The 23,131-nt window shown below is 42.7% G+C and overlaps 1 protein-coding gene across 2 annotated transcripts in view; it reads left to right on the top strand.

Moving 5' to 3' along the window:
* The window catches only part of LOC100010349 (transmembrane 9 superfamily member 2-like), an 88,133-nt gene that overhangs the window by 63,730 nt on the left and 1,272 nt on the right, over positions 1-23,131 (top strand). The window contains exons 13-16 of one of the 2 annotated variants that reach the window (XM_001363320.5): positions 5,908-6,067; positions 8,356-8,507; positions 13,416-13,527; positions 15,693-15,864. In XM_001363320.5, coding sequence (XP_001363357.1) covers positions 5,908-6,067; positions 8,356-8,507; positions 13,416-13,527; positions 15,693-15,864 — 596 coding nt within the window. The remainder of the gene's footprint in view (positions 1-5,907; positions 6,068-8,355; positions 8,508-13,415; positions 13,528-15,692; positions 15,865-23,131) is intronic. The other variant, XM_056809379.1, reaches the window with a different exon arrangement.

Raw genomic sequence — 23,131 nt, 5'->3', positions numbered from 1 at the left:
CATCAAATCCAACCCATACTTGAAAGGAAGTCCCATTATAGCACAGCTGACAAGGGGCTAATGTAGCCTCTGCTTGAAGACTTCCAAAGGGAGACAGCCCTCCTCCTACCGCCCACCTAAGAGGCCCATGTGTTCTTTTTGCCTACTACATCAAGGCTTTAGAGCCAATTGCTTTCCCATTATTTGGGGACCAAATACTAGACCAAAAAAATCTGGTGAACCTTGTTTTTTCATCCAATTTTCTCAGAGATTTCTCAGAGCCCCATTAATAGGGTCATGGCCTGTAGTATGGAGGAAAGAAGAATGGACTTGAGTTCAGGAGGAGCCCAAGTGACCATCCCATTTGTGACACTGTGTCATATTGGATTTAACTTGCTTAGACTCTTTGGCCTCAGTTTCCTTTTAAGTAGAAATGTAAAATATTACTCTGGCAAGGGCATAGGCTTATGTACCTGCTCAGTGCCTGTTATTTCAAGACAGAAAGGAATCATGTCCATTATGTTATCCTCAGGTGATCTTTGTAGTTGTGTGTCTACATAGAAATAGAAAAAAAGCAGTCCAGCAGAGAGGCTGTGGACAGAGGGCCTACTTGGCACCTCCCACAGGACAGAGAGTATATCTCATTTTCTCTGTGGAAAAGGGGGTTCAGATTCAAACCAACTACAATCTGACAAGATATGAGGGAGATTGGCACAGCCAGCCTGGCCTCAAGGGCCCCAGATCATCCCAGTGAATGTGTATCTCTGGGATGCAGCCAGGTGGAAGTAGAGGATGTGGCCCAGTGGGAGAAGAAGGCCTACAAGAGGGGCTTGGGAGTTAATGGGAAGAGAAAAGAGAAGGTAGATTTCTGGTGGTAGCTGGGGAAGGAAGTAAAAGAGAGCAGAGAATGGAAAGCTGTAGAAAGAAGTTGAGTGTAGTCTGAGAAGAGACTGTTTTATGTGTGATAGAAAGAAAAGGAGTGGACACGTGGAGGAATGTTCATGAAGGGAAGGTGTAATAGGTAGAGCACAAATGAAACGTGCACTTCTACAAGTGTCAATGTGGATATAGCAAACCCTGGGGAATGGGGATAGTCATTTCAGCCCCTGAAACAAAGGAAAGGAGAAGAGAGAACTGGAAGAAAGCAATAAGGAGCTGAAGTACATAAGCCCCCACCAGGCTTGCCTTCTCAGAGGAAGGGACCCTGGGCATCACATATGAAAAGCATTTGTTAAAATGTGGTAGTTGTTAACTTGTGCACTTTGGGGATTCAATGACCAGGGCTGTGTTCTTTGCAAGCCTCTGACCTTTTGGCCACAGCCAGGGCCTTGCACTTTGCTAGGCTCTTGCCTCTGGGAGAGGCTCTGTTCTCAACCCTGACTTTCAGGATGTCCATCCCACTGCATCTGGCAGTGATGAGAACTCTGATTTAAACTTGAACCTGCTGCCAGACTCATCTTCTCCCATGCCTGTCTTAGTGAGCACTAGGTTAGTGCTTTTGACAGGGGACCCTCACAGCAATCCTATGCAGTAGATAGGGTAGGTATAGTTTGTGCCTCTTTATTAAATGGGAAAGCTGAGGCTGAGAAGCTTTAAGTGACCTTGCCAAGTATACAAGGATTGTGAGGAGACAGTGGAGGACTCAGAGCCAGAAAGAGATCAGGGTTTGACTCCAGCTTCAAGCACTTACTAGTTGTATGATCTTGGGCCAGTCTTGTCCCTACCTTGGGTCTTAGTTTCTCCTCTGTAAAATGAAGGCTTTGGTCTCGATGACCTAGGATCCTTTCCAGTCTAGTTCCATGATCCTTTGCTTCTGCAATAAGAAGCAGCACTGAAACCCAAATCTTGAGTTTGAGTCTTGTGTTTTCATCCCTTTCTACTCTATCAGAGTGCCTAGTCTAAAACCTTCAGGGGGCTTTCCATTACCTAGAAAATAAATGGCAGATTTCTTTAGTTTTGACATGCAAGGTCCACATCATTTGGTCCCAGTTCAATTTTCCAATCTTCTTTCCCAATGTTCTAGTCCATGAGCCCTTCACACCAACCACACTGGTCTTCCTGGGTGTTTGAACAAGGGCATGCATACTTCCATCTCTGTCTCCTCAGATAAAACCACCTCCATGTCAGTCTTCCTGATTACTTCATCTTTCTCAACTCCTTTGTCCCTTATTATCCCTAAGTCTTGTGTGACGCTTAACATATGTTAAGCTGATGAAGCTTGGTCCAGTGAAAAGATTCTTGGCTCCGGTGTCAGAAAACCTGGGTTCAAGATTCTACTTTTTTGTCACATACTCCCTGTGTAACCTTGAACTGACCTCATTTCCTTGGACTTCAGTTTCCTCATCTTTCAAATGAGGGGGTGTGCCTAATGGCCTCTGATGTTCTAGCTCTTGATCTAGGATTTTTTGTGTGACCTTGAGTGAGTCCTTTCCCCTGACTAGGCCTCAGTTTCCTTCTATCAAATGAAAGAGAGGGTCTGTCTGGTCTTGAAGGCTCCCCTGTTCTAGTCCTAGGTCTGGACTCCCAGGATCCTCTTTCCTAAACTCCTTGCAAAGTCCTAGTCCATAGTATGGGCTGCACCCCAGAGAGATGTTCCCTAGATGTTTCTCAATGGTGATAAAGTGAACACAGGAATTAGAGACAGTGTTCCTCTTTCCAAGGATGTAAGACTGGTGAGAAAGGAGTGTTCTGATGAAAAGATTTCAAGAAATAGAAAGAGTTGGCCTATGGTAAAGATCCGGTGAAAAGAATGGAAAAAGTATAAATAAAATCTGAGGGCTTAACTCAGGAAAAGAGCAAAGTTGTATTACAGGAGAGACAAGACCCATGGTATTGAGATGAGAGAATGATGACCAAAAGAGTACTTTCAACTGTCCCATGAAACCAAGTGAGTCATTTGGGCTTCCTGTGTGCCAGGTACTGTGCTAAGTACTCTAGCCTCAAGGAAAGGCAAAAACAACCCTGGCCCACAAGGCACTTACATTTTTTTAAATTAGGCACTTACATTTTAATGGGGGAGACAACACATCAGTAACAGGGTACAGACAAGATGTATACAGAGTGGATGAAAGGTCATCTCAGATGGGAAAGTCTTAGTGGATGAGCAGAGCCAGAAAATGTCCTGCAGGAAGTGGGATTTGAACTATGTCTGGAAAGATGCCAGAGAAATGATGTTGGATAGGAGAGAGAGAGAGAGAGAGAGAGAGAGAGAGAGAGGGAGAGGGAGAGGGAGAGGGAGAGGGAGAGGGAGAGGGAGAGGGAGAGGGAGAGGGAGAGGGAGAGAGAGAGAATGAATTTCAGGTGGAGAGAACAACCCACACAAAGGTGCAGAGATAGGATATGGGCTGTCTAATTGGAAGAATAGCTGGATTGTAGGGTGTGTGATGGGGCTCGTGGGAAGTGTAAGAGGACTGGAATAGTAGCAGGGGATCACATTGTGAAGGGTTTTCAGTGCCAAACAGCAGATTGTGGATCTGATCTTGTGGGTAATAGGGAACCACTGAAGTTTATTGAGGAGGGTGTGTATAACATCAATAGACTTAGGAAAATCACTTTGGCAGCTGAGTGGAAGATGAATTGGAAAGAGGAAACTTAAGATGAGACCAATTAACTATGAATCTATTGCAGTAGTGAGGAGATGAGGGCCTGAAGTACCTGTCGGTGTGTAACTGAGAGAAGGCCATGTAGGTGAAAGATGATGTGAAAACAGGATGACAAAATTTACAACCAATTGCGTTTGTGAGGAGTTGGGCTAGATGCTGAGGTCTGTGCCTGGGGGAACTAGAATGGTGGGAGGAGAGGAGAGATACAAGATCATAACTGGTGAGGAAGGTAGAAAGAAATCAAAGCTTAGATGAGGAGTCAGAAACCCAAAAGAGGCAATCTGCTGAATATGCCAGGAGGGGATGACATCAAGGGTTGGTTAGTAGACGGTTGGCCCTGGCCAGCAGAAGTTCTGCTCTTTTCAGAGAATATTTGGAGGAAGGATATCTTAATGGTGTGAGATGATGAACAGGAGGGAAGAACTGAGGCACATGGAGGTAGAGTACCTGCCCTTGGGTACACACAGGTTTATAGATCTAGAACTAGATTGGATCTCAAAATCCGTTCCAGCCACTTCATTTGACAAAGGAGGAAACTGAGGCTCAGATAAGATGAAATGACCTGTCTAAGGTCATGGACAGGATTCTGAACCTAGAGCTGGAATAGACCTCAGAGGTCATGCTATTCAACCCACTCATTTGACAGGGGAAGAAATTAAGTCCCTGAGATTTGAATCTTTTGAGCACTTTTTCCCCTTTTACCACACACTATCCCTGGAGAGTACCACCCCCCTCAAAAATGTTGTGGGGGGATTGGAACAACCTCCAGGAAGTGATGCAGAGTGAAAGGAGCAGAACCAGGAGAACATTGTACACAGAGACTGATCCACTGTGGAACAATCGAATATAATGGACTTCTCCATTAGTGGCAATGCAGTGATCCTGAACAACTTGGGGGGATCTACGAGAAAGAACACTGTCCACATTCAGAGGAAAAACTGTGGGAGTTAAAACACCAAAGGAAAACAACTGTTTGAATACATGGGTCGAGGGAGATATGACTCTAAATGAACATCCTAGTGCAAACATCAACAACATGGAAACAGGTTCTGATCAAGGACACAAGTAATACCCAATGAAATTGTGCATTGGCTGTGGGAAGGGTGGGAGGAGGGGAGGGAAATAATGTGATTATTGTAACCAAGAAATAATGTTCTAAATTGACTAAATAAACTTATTCAAATGGAATAAAAATGTTATGGGGGAAAGATAATAAGGAGCACTTCAAGAATATAATATCTTTAAACAAATGTTATGAGTGCTATCTTCACAACAGCCCTGACATGTAGCCAGTGTGAGGGTTATTCTCCTTTTACAGATGAAGAAACCAAGGTGATGGTTATGGATCATCAAGTGTCAGAGCATCGATTTGAACCCTGATCTCTTGACTCTTAGTTTTCATTCCATTTCTATTCTATCTTCCTCCTTCCTTGATCCAAGTTCATAGTTGCTAAAGCCTTCCTGGCTCTAGTACAATGGCTTGGCCATTAAGGCATTTGGGAATTCTAAATCAAGTGTTTCTGTGAGTTGGCTTAAAGTCCATACTGAAAGGAGAATAAAGGAAGACCAGATTTTTCTTCTTTATGATAAATAGCCTGTAGTCCAACAGGAGCATCAACTGTAACTGTGCAGGTTCTAGGCAGCTATAGCCATGAGGTCACTTACTATGGTAAGAAGCAAGGTGAGTCATAAGAAATGACTAAGAAAACTCAGAGAAAATTGGAGTTTCTTCAGGATCAATGAGGTAGAATTTGGTATTTGTTGGAAGGAATTTTATTGGTCTTTTGGGAGAAAAGGGCCGTTAAATGAACTCCCTTCACTGTAAACACTTTGTATTTCAAAAATCAAGCTACATTCTGTCTGCCTGAAAAAAGAACTATGGATTGCACTATTCTGGATGGCATGGCAGCTGCCCTCTTTAACTGGTCGTAATTCCCAACTGTTTGACTTCTTACTTACTTGACTCTGAGCTAACCAAAGGCAGACAACTAGATTAGAGGATCTTTTTGGTTCTCTCCATGTCCAGATTTTGGATTTTATTTTCCCATTTGGTATTTCTTTTCTATTCTTTTCTTTGTCTTCATTCAAATTAAAAAGACCTTGCAAGATGACACTTCTCACTGTAAATTAACCGAATTTAAGTCTTGATCATGTGGTTAATTGGCAGGGTTTGATTTAATTCCAGTTGAAAGTGTGACCTTGCTCCCACTACTACTTCTTATCTCCTTCCTACCAAAAGCAGCTTTAGCATTTTTATCAAGTATGTCTGATGTTTTTCTGAAACTCCTTTTTTATGATCCTTATCTGTTTAACTTTTTCCCCCCAGCATAGTCTTTGCCGATTTCTTCATTATGAATATTATTCTTTGGGTGAAAGGATCATCAGCTGCAATTCCCTTTGGTACTCTGGTGGCCATCCTTGCATTGTGGTTCGGCGTTTCGGTTCCCTTAACATTTATTGGTGCATATTTTGGATTCAAAGAAAAGGTAAACTTGGGCAATATTCACCTGACCTTAAATAGCATCCCAAGTCTTTCTTTATTGACATACTGCAGCTCCTGCAGTCCTCCCAGCATCCTCCCAGTATCCGGGCCTTCACTGCCACTGCGGCGGCTGCATGCCAGGTGTTCCCTGGGGTTATGCTACTGCTGCAGGTCCATCCCCGCCTCCTCTCTCCACTCTAGGCGACAGTCTTCATGAGTGGCTGTGGCTGAAAAACTTCATCATCATTCTACTGATGAGCCTCTCAGTTTAGCTAGGCTGGTTCTCTGATGAAAGACATATGGTCCATTGCCCAGCTTATAGGCAGAGCTTTTCTTGCCAGGGCTTGTTCTCTGATGGCCTAATGTTTTGGAACACAGGGTCACCTCCACACCACAGAGAGGCATTGCAAGAGGACTTGAGGGTAGATGTTTGCTAGCTGAAGCTTTTGGGGGTCTCTAGATGCTCATGATCTCATCAGTGTAGGGACTCCACTGCTGTAGATCAGCATCTTTTTTCTATCTTTAAGAGCCTTAATGATTTGCATAGAACCATGTTCTCCTGAGTGGGAAGTTCTGGAGATCCCCCAAGGAATTGGTGGTTTGACCTCTAGGGAATATATAATTAATCAGTGGGAAGATAAGAAGAAAGGTCCTATCCCACCATTTCCCCCCATGCCCCCAAGTTCCACAGTTGATTTTGGGCTTGTCTGCTATATAACCACCCTTCAGGAATTGGACAGGACCAGTCACATGAGGACTAGAGTAGATACCCGTCCCTCAGTAGCTATCTCTGCTGGCCAGTTGCTAGTGAGTAAGCCCCTACACTTCTTCCTACCTTTTGGAATTTTTTTGTTTTGGATGTTTTTGGTGGGAGTGAGTAACAGTCATGTATGATATGTGATTATCCTCCCGGCCCACCCCCTGCACCCCCTCCCTTTTGCTGCTCAGCAACTCCTCTTTCCAAAACGTCCTGTTTCTGGTGAGAATATCACCATATGCCCAGTGCCATAACTGGACATCCTCAACACTTCACATCACCAATCCATTCCATCAACCATCCACCCTAATTCTGTCCCATTACAAGAACCTTTGAAGTAACTGCTCTCTCTGCCTCCAGTCTTTCCCCACTCCAGTCCATCCTCCATTCAGCTGCTGGAGTGATTTCACTACCTCAGAGTCCTGACCTTGTCATTGCCCTCCTCAGTTAACTCAAGTGGCTCCCTACTGACACTCAGATCAAATGATTTCATCTTTATCTCAGACTTTAAAAATGTCTACTTTTGCATGTGTTGTAATGTTCCTCATTGTTAGTATAGTGGTATAGGTGTAGAATTTAGAAATAAGTCAGCATATGCGTAGTAGTTCATGCTAAACAATTTTGTACTGATCCAGAGATATTTGATGGAGACCACTGGCCCAAGGTACTGAGAGAGATTAAGTGATTGAGTGACTTGCTCAGATCTTGCTGACTCTAAGTTTGGCCCTCAATCTTTTCTATATATATATCTACAATAGAAAAAATTGCTGCCTTTGGTAATTCTCTTCAGCAATTAATTTGGAAATGTTTTGAAGAAATACTTTTATTTCATCAAAGATAGTTGTTAATGTTTATGTTTTTCCAAACATGTTAATGTGTTTCCCAAGCTATGGAATTCTAGAATCTTCCTTCTGATGTGGCAAAATTAAGAAAACATATTGTAGGAAAACTGATTCCTACCAGCCCAGGAATGCAATAGACGTATACAGTGGGCAAATGGGCCAAGGACAGGAGCCAAGGAGAAGCGGCCATGCAAAAGGTTTATGGGCTTGTGGTTAGCTGATCCCACAGATGAGAAAAGAGAGCAGGGAGACCAAAGGCACAAATGCAGCCAGAACACTAAAGAATTATAGAAAGAAATAGCCAGAGGCTGCTGGGGAAAACTCAGGAAAGCTAACATTCAGGTGGGCCTATAACCCAGCAGGAGGATAGAAGAGAGCAGATCATACCTTGTACCATCTGGATAGCAAGGGAAGATTATTTCTAAAGAAGAACCCTTGGCCAGTATGGACTTTGGCCTGTTGTGATAGGTTACTGACAGACCCACTGAGGTTGGGCAATGGTGAATGAGTAAGATCTGACTAGGATGGCCAAGTGGCTATAATTGGCCCAGCTTAGATCCTGTTTGCAAGAAAGGGAGCTAGAGTAGCTAAGTACTTGGTGGCTGGGAATTCATATGTTCCAGGACTCTATATGCTGATTCTCTCTGTACAATGTTTTCTTCATTTCATCTCATGCTGGTTTTTCTCTTTAAGCCCATCGAGCACCCAGTTCGTACGAATCAGATTCCCCGGCAGATCCCTAAGCAGTCTTTCTTTACCAGGCCCTTTCCTGGCATCATCATGGGCGGCATTTTACCCTTTGGCTGTATTTTTATTCAACTCTTTTTCATTCTGAACAGTATTTGGTGAGTATCGATCCTTCTTCATTGAAGACATTTTTTAGCTGTTCCCTATTATTTGCTGAGTTTGGTAGTCTCGTGTTTTGCAGAATTTATCAGTGCAGATACAGTAACTAACCCCCCCCCCCCAGTACCTAGAAATGAAGCATTATCCAAAAGTGGATTTTCTAGGTATCTAAAACATCCTTCAAAACAAGGAGATGTTTTTGGGGGTGGGTGGGGTGATATATCCTTTAAATATGTATTTTTCAATGAACAAAAAATCCATCTTCTCTCTCTTCCTCCCACATACCCTCTCCACTCTGCTCCCACTGAAAAAGAAGGAAAAACCAAATCCTTGTGACACATGCAGATAGATCTGAGCTGAAAACACCAAGACATTATTTTTGGACAGAAATGGTTCTGAAGTGGAAAGAAATGTTTAACCTTTTCTTCTCAATTTGGAGTCCTCATGGTGTGACCTGTGGCCATTTATTTGGGTGATTTTGCTTGTTGGGTGGGTCTGCTTCTGACAGCTCCCCACCCCCTCTCCCTTTTCTTATGTATTGCTTTTAATCTGCTATGGCCTGAAAAAATCCCTTCCCTGAGGTTGTTAGAATTACATGTAAATTCAGAGTCAGTCTCTCTGAATAAAGGCATGAGGGCCTCTCCTGCCGAGTACAGTAAAAGGGCTTTAGTTCCCTGGCTTTGAGTTATGGCCCAAACTCCAGGACCTTTTTGTTTACTTCCTGGTTCTTGGCAGGATTTAGGCCAAGATTGCCAGGAACTGGCTAAGTGGGGGTTTCCTACTGTAGCTGGGCTTGTGGAGATTGGGGGAAAGGTGCCCCCCTATGGAGTGCTGTGGTGCTTGTGTGTATGGATGCCCCATGCCTTTGACCCAAGTAAATCTATTGAACTAAGCCTGTGTGCCCTTAGAAACTGGGCCTAATCATGCCCATTAAGTGCCCACCTTAGCCCAAGCAACCCACAGGAGGTACAAGTGGTACAGAAGGTAGATTGTTTACAGCGACAAAACCCTTAACGTGGCTGCAAAACAGATGATGGGAATGGTATTTTCCAGATGTTTTTGATGGAACAATCCTTTTTCAAGCCAAAGTTGAGAAATTCCTTAGAATTTAGTTTTTCTTGCCAATAAAAAATATGTGCTCTGGTCATACTTGCCATGTAAAGAAATTCCACTTTTTCCCCAGAATGAGACTATAAACTTTAAATGTGATTTTTTAAAAATGAGGTGTGCATTTCATGGTTTTTCCCTTATCCCCAGAAGACTTTTTAACATTTATACCTCACATCCCAATTTAGTCAGCTGTACACTAATGAAGGAGAATAGCAGTAAATAGCAACTGGAGCTGGGGCTGGAGGGCACTGGTCAAGAATTGAGCCCTGAGAGTTCAGATTTCTCACTGAGTTTTAGGAGCTCTTATTTGTAAGAATGAGAGTGCTGAGCCACCCAACCCCTGAATCAGGCATCTAAGGCTCCTCTTTCCTTCCCTGACCAAATAGCCAGCCAGTGGAGGCTTATCCTTCAGGTCCCTTAGGAGCTAGCATGTTCTGAATGGCTCATGAAAATTGGCCTGCAACTAAAAGTCAGGCATAAATAATCCTTACACAGGTGTGGGTGTGTGTGTGTGTGTGTGCATGTATGTGCATGCATGCATGTTTGTACATGTTTCCCCCCCAAACTCACTTCTTTTACACGCTTGTCTACTAAAGGTCCCACCATGTTTGCAGTTAGTTGCCCAGGCCCACCACCTCAATACCATCCTGTATTCCTCAGTCTCCCTCACCCTCCATGGCTGGTCACTTGACCAGTCTTGCCATTTCCACATCTACAGTGTCTTACCTCTAGCCCATTGTCTTCAGTCATACAGCTCACTCCCACTCTATTTAGTACAGGCCCTCATCACTTCTTGCCTAGATTATTGCAGTGGCCTCCACATTGACCTCCTTGCCTTGAGTCTCTCCCTTCTAGAATCCCTCTGCAATCTCCAAGCTTCCCTAAGACTTTCCTGATTTTGAGCATTTGGGTGTGTTTACCTGCTTTGTTGGTGATATTTGTGTTTCTTCCTTTTATATTTATGCTGTATGTATTTATATATGTAAGTACTTTTCTTTCCCATTCAGAGAAGGGATTGTTTCATTCTTTGTCTTTGTATTGCCAGCTCCTGGCTCAGGGTCCTTACAAGGCACATAGTAGGCACTTAATAAATGCTTTTTGATTGATTAATTGATTGATCTATAGTGGGAAAGATGGAGGGAGAGGGGAAAGCAGTGGGCACACGCCTTAGCACTGTGGAGAGAGGGCTAGATGTCAGAATAGTCAGGAAGACCTGAGATCACATTCTATCTCTGACATGAACTTCCATGGCCCTCAGCAAATCACTCCAAGTTTCTAGGCCTCAGGGATCTCTCCAAGACTCATTTGGGGATGGGTTGCTCTCAATGGAGGGAGTTTCTACTCTGAGATCACAGGCCTCTCTGTGTGTCTAATTTGCCTGTTCGTATTATATATTCCAATATGTTTTGTACTACATGTATATTTGTAAGTAGTTGGGTTTAGAGTCGGTATATATTCTGGTTTTCCTATTTCCCCTTAACATTCTAATAATGTCTTCTATATCACCATAACCCAAGTATTTGTCATTTGGAGTAGCTGGAGATGGGTATTCCATCACGTTAATATGCCTCATTTCTAGTTTCCCCCCATGAATGCAGGCTCATAGGTCATTAGAGCTGAGATCAGAGCTCAGCCATTGAATCCAACCCATTCATTCTGCAGATGAGCAAGACCAAGGCCCAGTGAAGAAACTGTGGCTTGAGGAAGCTCACTGAGGAGGCAGCAGCTTGGGACAAGATGGAGCTGCAGAGCTCTTCCTGATCAATTGGACCTCTCCTCAGCTCTCATTGCCACTCCCAGTCCTCAGCCTGGCTCCTTCCTGCCCTCTTCCAGCCTCAGTAGATACCAGACCACAGGTTTACCTTGAGCCGCCACCCCAGGGCCATGCTGTTAACTTGCCCCTTTCTATCCCCATTCAATATTTAACATGAATCTGTTCAGCTCCTGCCTCCTCCAAGAAGCCTTCCTCCATTCTCCCCCTACTCCAGTGATAGTATTCATTGTTATTACACCCTATTTTATTAGCATGTTCTCTCTCCTTTCCCAGTAGAGTGGAAGACCCTCAAAGGCAAGCATTGTTTGTTTTTGTATCCCTTGGGTCTGACACTTAGAGTAGATGTTTGCTGCTTGGTGATGGGTTTGTTGAATGCTCTCGGTGTAGGTATGTGTGTACCATGTGTACTGTGTGTGTGTGTGTGTGTGTGTGTGTGTATTTACTATAAATATACATACACAAAGAACCAGATTGCTCTCTAGAAAGACTGAGCCATTCACAGTTCTGTTCCCTACCCCCAGTTTTTCCACATACCTGTTTCCTGACAGCTCCACCAATACTGGGTTTTGTGGATTGTGTTTTTGGTCATTTGATATAAAGGGTACCCTGCAGTTGTTCTAATTCTTATTTGAAAAATTGCTAGTGATCTGCCTATCTTGGAAATGGGAGTCTGAAATTGCCCATCTGTGTCAGAAACCCTTGTGCTTCCACTCTGGAAAGGCCCCCTGCCTGATGCCAACCCCCTGCTTCCTGCAGTCTCCAGGATGCCCCCCATGGCTTCCTATTGCATCTTGGACTTGCTGGCATTCAGCATCTGCAGTTTTCCATTTCGAAAAGTGACTGTCTCTTTCAGTATGCAAAGCCACAGTTCTGGTCGTGATGGACTTTAGGCAAGAGTGTATTGGGGAATAGAAGTGTGTGGGAGAGAGAGCAGCAGCAAGGCAAGCCAAGAACCATTTATTAAATATCGACTATGTGCCAGGCCTTGTGCTGGGCCCTGGAGATATTGGCACTGCAAAGATACAAAGTATAGGTCCAGCCCTCAAAGTTCTTACATTTTTCTGGGGGGGATAAGGCAAGGACAAGGGCAAATTTATATAGCAAAAGCACTTTTAATATGTAATGTTTTTGGTTTAAACAACAACCCTAGGAAGCAGGTGCTATCATCATTCTCATTTTACAGATGTGGAAACCATGGCTGACAGGTGAAGTAACTTGGTCACACAAATAATAAAGCTCTGAGGCAGGATTTGAACTCATATCTTCCTGGCTCCAGTCTAGCATTCTAAGTAAAATTAAAAGTTGAGGGAAATAAAGCTCTAACCAGAAAAGGAACCAGAAATAACCTCTTGTAGGAGCTGGTACTTCTACTGAGACTTCAAAGAGGCCAGGGGTTTAGATTCCAAGAAATGAAGGTGCAGAAGGAGAGCGCTGTAGAAATGGAGGACAGCCTGGCCCAAAGGTGGGCACTGAAATGTTGCATACAAGAAAAAAGACAATAGTTTGGCTGCTGCATAAAGTACACAGGCAAATTAGTTTAGAAAGGAAGCCAGGATGTGTTAGGCTATCAATACCATACTGATACTAGAGGTAATAGGAAACCAGTGAGGCTTCTTGAGCAGGAGATTTGAATGCAATAATTCTAAGAAAAGGAGCTGGTCAAACCAGAGGCAGAGTATCTCCAAGAATTGGTGCAAACTTATTTCATTTATTTATTTTTTATGTTTAAATTGAAACATTTCATTTTTTTTAGTTTTTTAAAATTAAATTAAATTAATTAATTTAGAATATTTTTCTATGGTTCCATGATTCATGCTCTTCCCCCCCCCCTCCCGTAGCTGATGTGCAATTCCACTGGGTTTAACATGTGTTATTGATCATGGTGCAAATTTAGAAGCAGCAGAAATGGGAAACTGATCTTCCTCAGATTATTGGTTAATTTCTATTTTGATCATGGCACTGATTTTATGAAACCTTTTTGTTGTTTTGAAAAGTTAGACATGGATCTATTTTTATTTTCCAGGTCTCATCAGATGTACTACATGTTTGGCTTCCTTTTCCTAGTCTTTATTATTCTTCTCATCACCTGTTCAGAAGCTACAGTCTTGCTCTGCTATTTCCATTTATGTGCGGAGGTAAAAGCTCAATCTCCTTTGACTTAGATATGCATTTATGGACCCTTCCTAATATGATGTTTTGGCCTGGCATGTTTTTGTTTAGAAGGTGGTCAACAAGCTCCTCAGTGAGGTGGGAGTGCGAGTGTGAGTGTGGAGATGAACTGGCTGGGAAAGGAGGCAGGGCACAGCCCTGAATAACATAATGTGCAGCCAGGGTCCTTATGCACTAGTTTGATCTATTTTCTTTTGACTCTAATGTAGTTATGCAGTGAAAACTAGACTTGGAGGATATAGGCAGAATACCATTCTCTCTGGCTGTTCATGCTGCAGCCTATTAATCCTCTAACAGGGGAGATAAGGACTTGTCTGATATTGCAGGGCTAAAGAATTGCATCTCATCCTTGGAGGCTTGGCTGTGAATGGGGTGATTTTTTTTAAGGCTGTGGGGGTGGGGAGACCTCAGCAACCTAAACACATGTGATGGGCTTGCAATCTACATTTCTAGAGAGAATAACATTCATGGATTTACATGGATTTTTAAAAATGTTAAAACCTTTACCTTCCATCTCAGAATCACTACTGTGTATTGCTTCCAAGGCAGAAGAGCAATAAGGTCTAGGCAATGGGGGTGAAGTGACTTGCCCAGGGTCACAAAGCCAGGAAATGTCTGAATCCAGATTTGAACTCAAGACTTCCATTCTCTAGGCCTAGCTCTCCATCTACTGAGCCACCCAGCTGCCCCAGTTTGCATGGATTCTTGAAGCCCATGGAGTTCCCTCACTCTGGTCTCTCAGTTAGCTATCATAGGTTCTTTGTGGGTCAGAATACTTTTTAAATCTTTGCCCACAAGTCCCTGGGCCTCTGACTTTGGTTTGTTTATTTGACATTTACTGGTGAACCATAGGACAAAGTCAATAATATATTATGATATTAGCAAGGTAAATAAAGTAAGACTAGCATGTTTTTCCATAAAAATTTTGGATTTACTCTTCCCCAAGTTTGTGCCCACTCAATTGGAAGAATGGACTTTTGTAGAAGTCACAGGTAGGGCATCCACATGTGGGTAGCACATAGAGCTAGGTCACCTCTCTGAAGGTATGTCCATGCAGGGAATGCATATGACCAGGGTACACGTATGGAGGAACCACTCCTGTTTCTGATGCTGCATATGCCCCTCCCCCAAGCTGATACCTGTCATCCCTCCCTCCCCAGTGCTCCAGGCAGCAGTGCTTTGAACTTTCTGGCCTGTCACTTCAGAGTCGTATGCATAGGAAGTCTTCTCCCAGTCCAGCAGAGGCAATAGATCTTTGAGGTAGACAGCCATTTGAGCCTTCCATAAATGGCAAAATGCAGCCCTTTTAAGCCTTTCAGCTTTCTACTTCTGCCTGATGCCTTTGTCACCTACCCAGCCTTGGTTGTCCTCTTTGGCCAAGGTGTCATCTCCTTCATCTTTACTTCTCAGGAATATCATGGTACAGTTGAACAAACAAATCCAAATCAGAAAGTGTTTTGGCAGCTTTGGCCTGGGTTCGAGGAACCATTTTCTCACCACTTTGCTTCTGTGGTGTTTAGTTGTTGCTTGGGGCCTAACTGGTACCAGTGATTTTTTTAAACCCTCACCTTCCATATTAGGATCAATACTGTGCACTGGTTACAATGCAGAAGGGAGGGAAGGGCTAGGCAATGTCCTAAGGGACTTGCCCAGGGTCACCGAGCTAGGAAGTGTCTGAGACCAGATTTGAGACCAGGACCTCCTGTCTCTGGGCCTGGCTCTCCATCTACTGAGCCACCCAGCTGCCCCTGCTAGTGATTTTTTAATGTTAAATATCATTTTGTGCCCAGTAGCTTAGGATATTCAAATTTTAGAGATGAGAGGGAATGGGAAAAGTTGGGATGTGATTATTTTAGATAAAAAATTTTAAAGCCTTTTTTCTCTCATGACCCATTCTTTAAGGGTTAAAACATAGGCCAACCCTAGGTACTATATTTGGCCCCTTATTATTTCTTCAGATCCTAAAGCATCTGAGGCCATCATTGAATGGTCAGCTTCAGAACATCAACAAGGGCACACGAGAGGGATTTTCCCTAGTAAATCATGTGGCCTTTCCCACAGTGGGTGGGTTTGGCCTTTGAGGTACTGGCTTCCCACCATAGCTGCCCTTTCCCATTTTGCTGTGTTTCAGGATTACCATTGGTGGTGGAGGGCATTCCTTACAAGCAGCTTTACAGCCATTTACCTCCTGATTTATGCAGTCCATTACTTCTTCTCAAAACTCCAAATCACAGGACCTGCCAGCGTCATCTTATACTTTGGCTACACCATGATCATGGTCTTGCTCTTTTTCCTTTTCACAGGTAAGTGGAGAATGGCCATTTGGATGTGAGGTACTTGGACTAGCCCTAAGAGCAATTAATTGATGGAAGGATGATAGTGCAAAAGGCCTCCTTTCATTAGTTCTGTAGCAGTGTGGAAAGTTCTAGCAAACGTTTTGCTTGGAAACTTCCTGCACTTTGCATGCAAGGCCACTCTGCCTTCTTGAGAGTGTGAGGAAACGTCCTAGGCCACAAAGGCTTATACAGGTCCCTTTTTGTTCTTGTATCCTACACAAAAGTTCATCTTTGAAGAGGCCAACTATGAAAATGAACTGAAATGAACAACTTTGAAATAGAGTAGAAATTATTTTTATTCAGCCAGATTGATAACCTCAATAAGAACCTTGACGTGTCGGGGAGATGTTTATTTTGTCCTTGAATTCCCCCTTTTCTTTTTTCCTCACATCCAAATAACTGTATTATGAAACTTAACTTTACATAACCAAAGTCTGATTGATCAATATTCAAACCTATTTACAATTAAGAAAAAACACAGCCATATAAATGTCAGTGTAATTTTATCAACAACTCCCTTGAAATGCCTTCCAAACTTATTGTATATTCAGAAAAATGGAAAACCCATCTCCATTGTTTGGATTATATAGTTCTAGCCAACTGTTCTGCTCGAGCTTTTTTGTTTTGCATGATCTCTTAGAGGTTTTCCATATTTCTTTATAGTCCTCCTCCTATTTGTCATTCTTAATGGCAATTCTAGTACTCAATCGCATTATGCCAAACAGTGGTTTGTTCAGTCATTCACCAACTGTCAGGCACTTAGGCTTTTTTCTAGCTTTTCACTATTACAGGGAATGTAGCCATAACCATATTTTCCCGGAGATAATTCTTTAAATTTATTTCCCCATGGAAAATTATTTCCACCAGTAGAAATACTGGATCAAAGGGTCTGCTGAGGTTTATGACTTGTTTTGTATGGCAGAACTGCTCCTCAACCAGTCTGGGTACCTGTTCCCTGCTGCCTCGCCAGCATTATTGTCATTTTTATTTTTGCCAGTTTGATGGGAATCAGGGGATACCTCAGAGTTGTTCAAGTTTATGTTGCTTTGATTATTAGTGAGGTGGAACAGTTTCCCAGAGGTTGGGGTTGTTTTTTGTGTTTTTTTTTACAGTCTGTTTTTCCTCTTTTGTAAATTGCCTGTTTATGTCTTCTGACCATTTTTCTATTTGAAACTAGGTATTCTTTGCCTTCATAGATTTGGATCAGTTCTCCATAAATCCTGGATGCTAGGCCTTGATCTTGGGATCATTTTTTTCCTAATATAAATTGTTTTTCACAGTACATCCGCCTCATATTTTTATACACCTTTTTGATCCAGTCTGGAAGGTTATTCCCTTCACAAATGCAGATTACAATCCTTCCCTATCTTTTCATGCTTTAATTTTCTTTGATCAAACCCTCCATCTAGGATTTTTAGATAAGGCTTGGAGGCCTTCCTTAGCTGCTTTTCCTCTGGCGTTTCTGCAGCATCAGACTGGCTCTCTTGTAGTACTTGTCCTTGCTCCATGACTAGCTCCTGCCTTCTTTTCTCCTTTTCCGATCCATTCTTGATATATTTGATGTCATTCAATATAATTCTTTTTTTTAAACCCTTACCTTCTGTTTTGGAGTCAATACTGTGTATTGGCTCCAAGGCAGAAGAGTGGTAAGGGCTAGGCAATGGGGGTCAAGTGACTTGCCCAGGGTCACACAGCTGGGAAGTGTCTGAGGCCAGATTGGAACCCAGGGCCTCCTGTCTCTAGGCCTGACTCCCAATCCACTGAGCTACCCAGCTGCCCCTTCAATATAATTCTTAGACAGGAGTCATAGATGGTACAGCGACTCACACCAATGATGCATGTTAATATAGGCAAGCCTTTCCCCACTCCCCCTTACCCCCCGATCTAGCTTGTACAAAATCTGACTGTGGCCAAAAATTGTTCTCTTAGGAAAGGAGAATAACAGAAGAGTTACAGGGAAACACTCATACCGAAAACCAAAAACCCTATTTTGAATTGAAAGAAATGTTGTTAAAATTCATGATAAATGTGTTTAATAAGCTGCATGATTCCTTTTCAGTGAATATATACATCTAGGGAATTTTGTTTTCCTTTAAAAGATCTTTCATTTTTGGGATGTGGCATTACATTTGGGATCAGTATCTAACTAGTCCTGGTCATTTCTTCCTTATGTGTGATTCATTAAGATTTGTTTGCTGCCTACATTTAGGCTACATAGATAGTTGTATTTTCTGCTTACCTTGAAAAAAAAGTTTTTTAAAAAGCCTCTCATTGAACTGACTGGAATTTCTTGTAAAAGAAAGTAAAGGTCCACTTTTTTTCCACCGTCTTGCCATCCAGACCTTCCAATAGCATTTATTAAATTATGATTCCTTTCTCCAATGTTTGCTATCAAAAAGTTAATCAAACACTCACCTTTCTTATCTATTTGATTCTATTTCTGGACTCTCCCCCATGCTTTTTGAGTTGAGTCAGTGGTATATACTGAAGCATCATATCCCCACATTTATCATTCTTTTGTGCACTTTGAGATTATAAAGGATCTGTTGGAAAAGGGCATGGGGCACTTGGGATGGGCAGGATGGGCACTGGTGAAAAGAGGATTAAGAAGTTCTAACCTCTGGATATCTTAGAAATTACTTTAGGAGAGCTGGAATCAGGGAAAGGGTCTTCAAGATCACCTGGTTTATCCCTCTCACTTTATAGAGGAGGAAGTTAGGGTTTGAGAAGCTCAGAGAGGGAAAGTGACTTGTTCAAAGTCACCCAGCACATTAGTGGCAGAGTCAGTACTAGAACTGAGTCCAAGAAAACCTTTCTGCTTGGAGTTTGGATGGACCTCAGTTTAGAGTTTTGCCTCTTTGATGAGTCAATGAAATGCTTGAATAGATTTTTTTAAAAATGTACTAATTTTCCCCTTTATTCTATCAGCTTTTTAATTTTGTTTTTAAATCAATTTTATTGACATTTTTTTAATATCACTAAAAATTCTTTCCAGTATCTTTTTGCCTCCGGTCTCCCAGAGGTCTGTCTTATATAATAAATATTTTTTTAAAGAAAGAAAGAGAAGAGGGGGAAAAAGTCAGCAAAGCCAATTAATACATTGAGAAAGTCTGAAAAGATATGTGCCATAGCACGCCCATGAGCTTCCTACCTCTCTCCAAAGGAGGGAAGAGGACGGGGGTGGCTCCTTGTAGCTATTCTTTGACTCACTGTAATTTTAAAAGAAAAATAGTGACCATGGGGAGCAAAGCAGTTGAAAATCTTTAGCTAAAACCTAGCTATTATACAAACCCCCCTCCTAGCATCGTCATTGATTTTTCATTCCTCAGTCATTTTAAAATGAAAAGTCAGCTTGATTCAGTTTTAAATTATTAGAAAGTTAAAATAGAATTGTACTCAAAAGCCTACTTCAAACTGGGCAAATGAGAGCAATTCCAGGGGAAGAAACCCTATAGATTAGTTAGAAATGCATTAATTATATTTTGAACCAAAAAAAAGGCATACTAGTATACCACCCTCACCTACAAGATGAAACTGGTAGATTTAAGAATAGAAATTGAAACCTTTGTAAGTGATCTTTATAATTCTAAGTGGTTCAGCCTTTTATAATGACCCCGTAGCTGTATTTGGAAATGAAAAGTAAAGTCCGGTCAATCCTTATATTTAAAGGTAAGAATTTGTATTTTTTTCTAAATGGGTATATCAGGGATTGAATTTGTAACAATAGATCCAGCTTCTGTGGAAAGGCAAAGACATGCCTCTGTTTCACCAGGATAATCCATCATCAAACGAGAATTCTTCTGTAGGTGGGATTCCCATGGAACACCGATACACCTAAACTTGGCTAGCACATGGCCGTGATTTGTGGTGGTCATAAGATTTTATTTGGGACTCGCTGAAGCCTTGAGTTTGAAGAAAAGATGTCAAAATAATTTGTCCCACTGTGCTATTTTATGGCCATAAGACATCACATGCAGAAGCCCATAGAAAGGTGTGTCATGTTGTGCAAGCTCAAAGGCTGTCAAGGATTTACTCCAATATGAATCATCTTAGATGCCGCAGGACTGTATGTAATGATTATAAATTGGCGAATTTGGCCTAATGGCTAACTTGGTTTCTCTGGCTGAGCAGTAAATTCAGTATTTGTGTGTACCTGTGTGGCTTTTCAGGTATGCACAGTGACACTCCCTCAAAGAGTATCGCCTTGAGTTGCAGCTCCAGTCTGAGTCACTATTCTCTTCAGAATGGCATTTTTAAAAACCCTTACCTTCTGTCTTAGTAGCGATTCTAAGACAGAAGAGTGGCAAGAGCTATGCAATTGAGGTTAAGCGACCTGCCCAGAGTCACATCACTAGGAAATATCTGAGGCCAGATTTGAACCCAGGTCCTCCTGACTCCAATCTTGGCACTCCATCCGCTGTATTACCTAGCTGTCACTCAAATGGCATTTGGTGCTTCTGATTAAATTGTGTGGAGAATCTGAGGGGTGACAGCAGCCACCAATGGGTCCTGGTCAAAGTCTATGAATCAACCACAGAGATCTTTGAACACTTCTGAGGAAGACATGTGTCAAGGGCCTCATGCCACTGCATGCATTACCATTTGTGTTCTCCCAGGCACCTCTGCTTAGATTTATTTTGCACTGAACCACAATGCTCACACAATCTACTAGAATGGGAAGAAGCAGCACAGTATCATAGCCCTGATTCAAAATGAAAGACTCCCAAGTCTCATCTCTATGAGGATTCAAATAGGTGAGGCAGTGAATGAAGGGAATTTTAGGAAGGGCCCAGCTCTCCAGTGAGTTTACAGGTTTGCTGCTAACTCAGCAGGATCAGAAGTTTGGACACTTGCTCCCAGTCTCACCTTGAGTAGTCACTTTCCCTCTTGAATCTCGCACTATTCTCATCGGTAAAACGAGGTGGTTGGGTGAAAGAGTTCAGAGGCCCTTCTGGCTCTTTTTTTTCAAATTTGGTCATTTCCAAACATTATTCATTGGAAACAAAGATCATTTTCAAAGAAAGGGGGTTTTGAAAAAGCCTACAGCACCCGGTATTTCCAGGCGGTCTCCCATCCAAGTACTAACCCTGCTTAGCTTCCAAGATCAAACGATATTGGGCACGTTCAGGGTGGTATGGCCGTAGACCCTTCTGGCTCTTCAGCTAGTGTGCTCTGATAGTGGTACCCAGAGATTTGAAAGGGAAGACTGTATCAAGGCAGGAATGAGCACCTGTTTTGAAGCTTGTACTATACTAGGCTCTGGAAGCATCTCTGACCTCCACTTTATGATGAAGACTGAGAAAATGAAGCTTATTTACCTGGAAACCATTAACTATCAAAGCCATGTTCCCAGCATATTGGGAAGAGCAATGGGTATGGAATTGGAAAGCCTCAGGCCAAATTCTAGCTCTGTAAGAATTGTTACCTTGGCCCAAGTTGTTTTAACAAACGCTCTGGGCCGTAGTATTCCTTCTTTCTAAAATGGAGTGATCCATCCCAACCTGTCCCTTGACACTGGTACTGAGGCTCAAACGAGATAATGTATGGACTTAACAATCCTCAACATATGTAACTGGAAGTTCTTGCTTGCTATTACTCTCATATCTTGTGATTTTTTTCCTTCCTTTTTTTTTAAACTTACTTTCTGTCTTTATAACAACTTTTAGGGTAGAATGGTAAGGGTCAGACAATGGGGGTTAAGTAACTTGCCCAGGGTTACATAGCTAGGAAATGTCTGAGGTCACATTTGAACCCAGGACCTCCTGATTCTAGGCCCGGTACTCTATCCACTGAGATACCCAGCTGCCTGTGAAACATGAAAGGAAGATGTTATTTGAAATGAAAATGGGCTCTGCTTCCAAACATACTTTACCTCGGCTCATTATGCTCCCACCTACCTATGAGCAGGGCTTCTCCTCTTGGCTTTGCTACATCCTACCTGCCCTTTCAGGACCTGGCCCATTTAAGGCCAGGCTCCTCCATTGGGAGCCTTCTGGGCTTCAGCAGAGGGAGCCTAGAGTCTGGACTCAGACCCAGGCAGCATCCATTTTCTCCTGAGCTGCTGAGCCACTGGATGGCATACTGCCATTTTCAAATCTGTGATCATCTCATGGGTACATCTCTCCTCCTCTCCTATGAGATGGGACAGTCCTTGAGGGCAGAGCCCATCTCTTAGGTTTCTCTTCCTGTGGTGCCCTGCCAAATGTGAGCATTGGGTGCTAACTGAACAGACTGGAGGAAGAGGGGTCCTTCTCCATCCCACACTCCTTGATCTTACTGCCCTTTCTTCTCTCTCACTAGGCTGTTTATTCACAAATCTGAACTGAGCACCTGCCAGATGCAGAGCACTCTGGGGGCAAGCCATAGATCAGTAATCCTCAGGATCTCTATGACCTCCAGGAAGTTAGTGTCTCAGAGGGAAGATAAGATAATGGCTGAAATATATTCCAGTGTGGCTTACATTTAGGTGAACCAAGGAAGTAGGAAGCATTTTGAACTTAAATGAGGGAGAGATAACTATATGGGGAAAATCCAGGATGGCCATCTGGAGTGTAGAGCATTGAGCTGGGCCTTAAAGGATAGGCAGCTTCAAGGGTAGAGGAGAAGGGAAGGGAAGGAAATTCCTGGCATAGGGAACTATAGAAGATGCTAGCTAGAGGGGGCAGCTGGGTGACTCAGTGGATTGAGAGCCAGGCCCAGAGACCAGAGGTCCTAGGTTCCAATCTGGCCTCAGACACTTCCCAGCTGTGTGACCCTGGGTAAGTCACTTGACCCCCATGGCCTAGCCCTTACCACTCTTCTGCCTTGGAGCCAATACACAGTATTGACTCCAAGAAGGAAGGTGAGGGTTTAAAAAAAAAAGATGCTAGCTAGAGACTTAAAAGGAACCTCAGAAACCAGCTAGGCCAGCAGGCCCCTCATTTTATAGATGACAAAAATGAGGCCTATTGAAGCCTCACCAAGGTCTCTCCAAAACCGAGAACTTACTCTCTCGGGTTAAATGCAGGATGCAAAAGTCATCATTTTGATTTCCTCAATAAGGATCTTTCTTTACTGAGGGAGTCCGAATGCAGATTAAAGCAGATTCTTTTCCCCCTTATTTTTTCTCATAGGTTTTTTTTATGTGTGTCTTCTTCCACAACATGACTAATAGGAAAATATGTTCCCAAATGGTCGCACGTGTATAAACCTAGACCAAATTGATTATTATCGCAGGAGGGGGGAGAGGAAGAGG

The sequence above is a fragment of the Monodelphis domestica genome, chromosome X, assembly GCF_027887165.1.
Source record: "Monodelphis domestica isolate mMonDom1 chromosome X, mMonDom1.pri, whole genome shotgun sequence".
Lineage (NCBI taxonomy): Eukaryota > Metazoa > Chordata > Mammalia > Didelphimorphia > Didelphidae > Monodelphis > Monodelphis domestica.
Note: the sequence above shows the minus strand (reverse complement) of the source record. Positions and strands in the feature narration are given on the sequence as shown.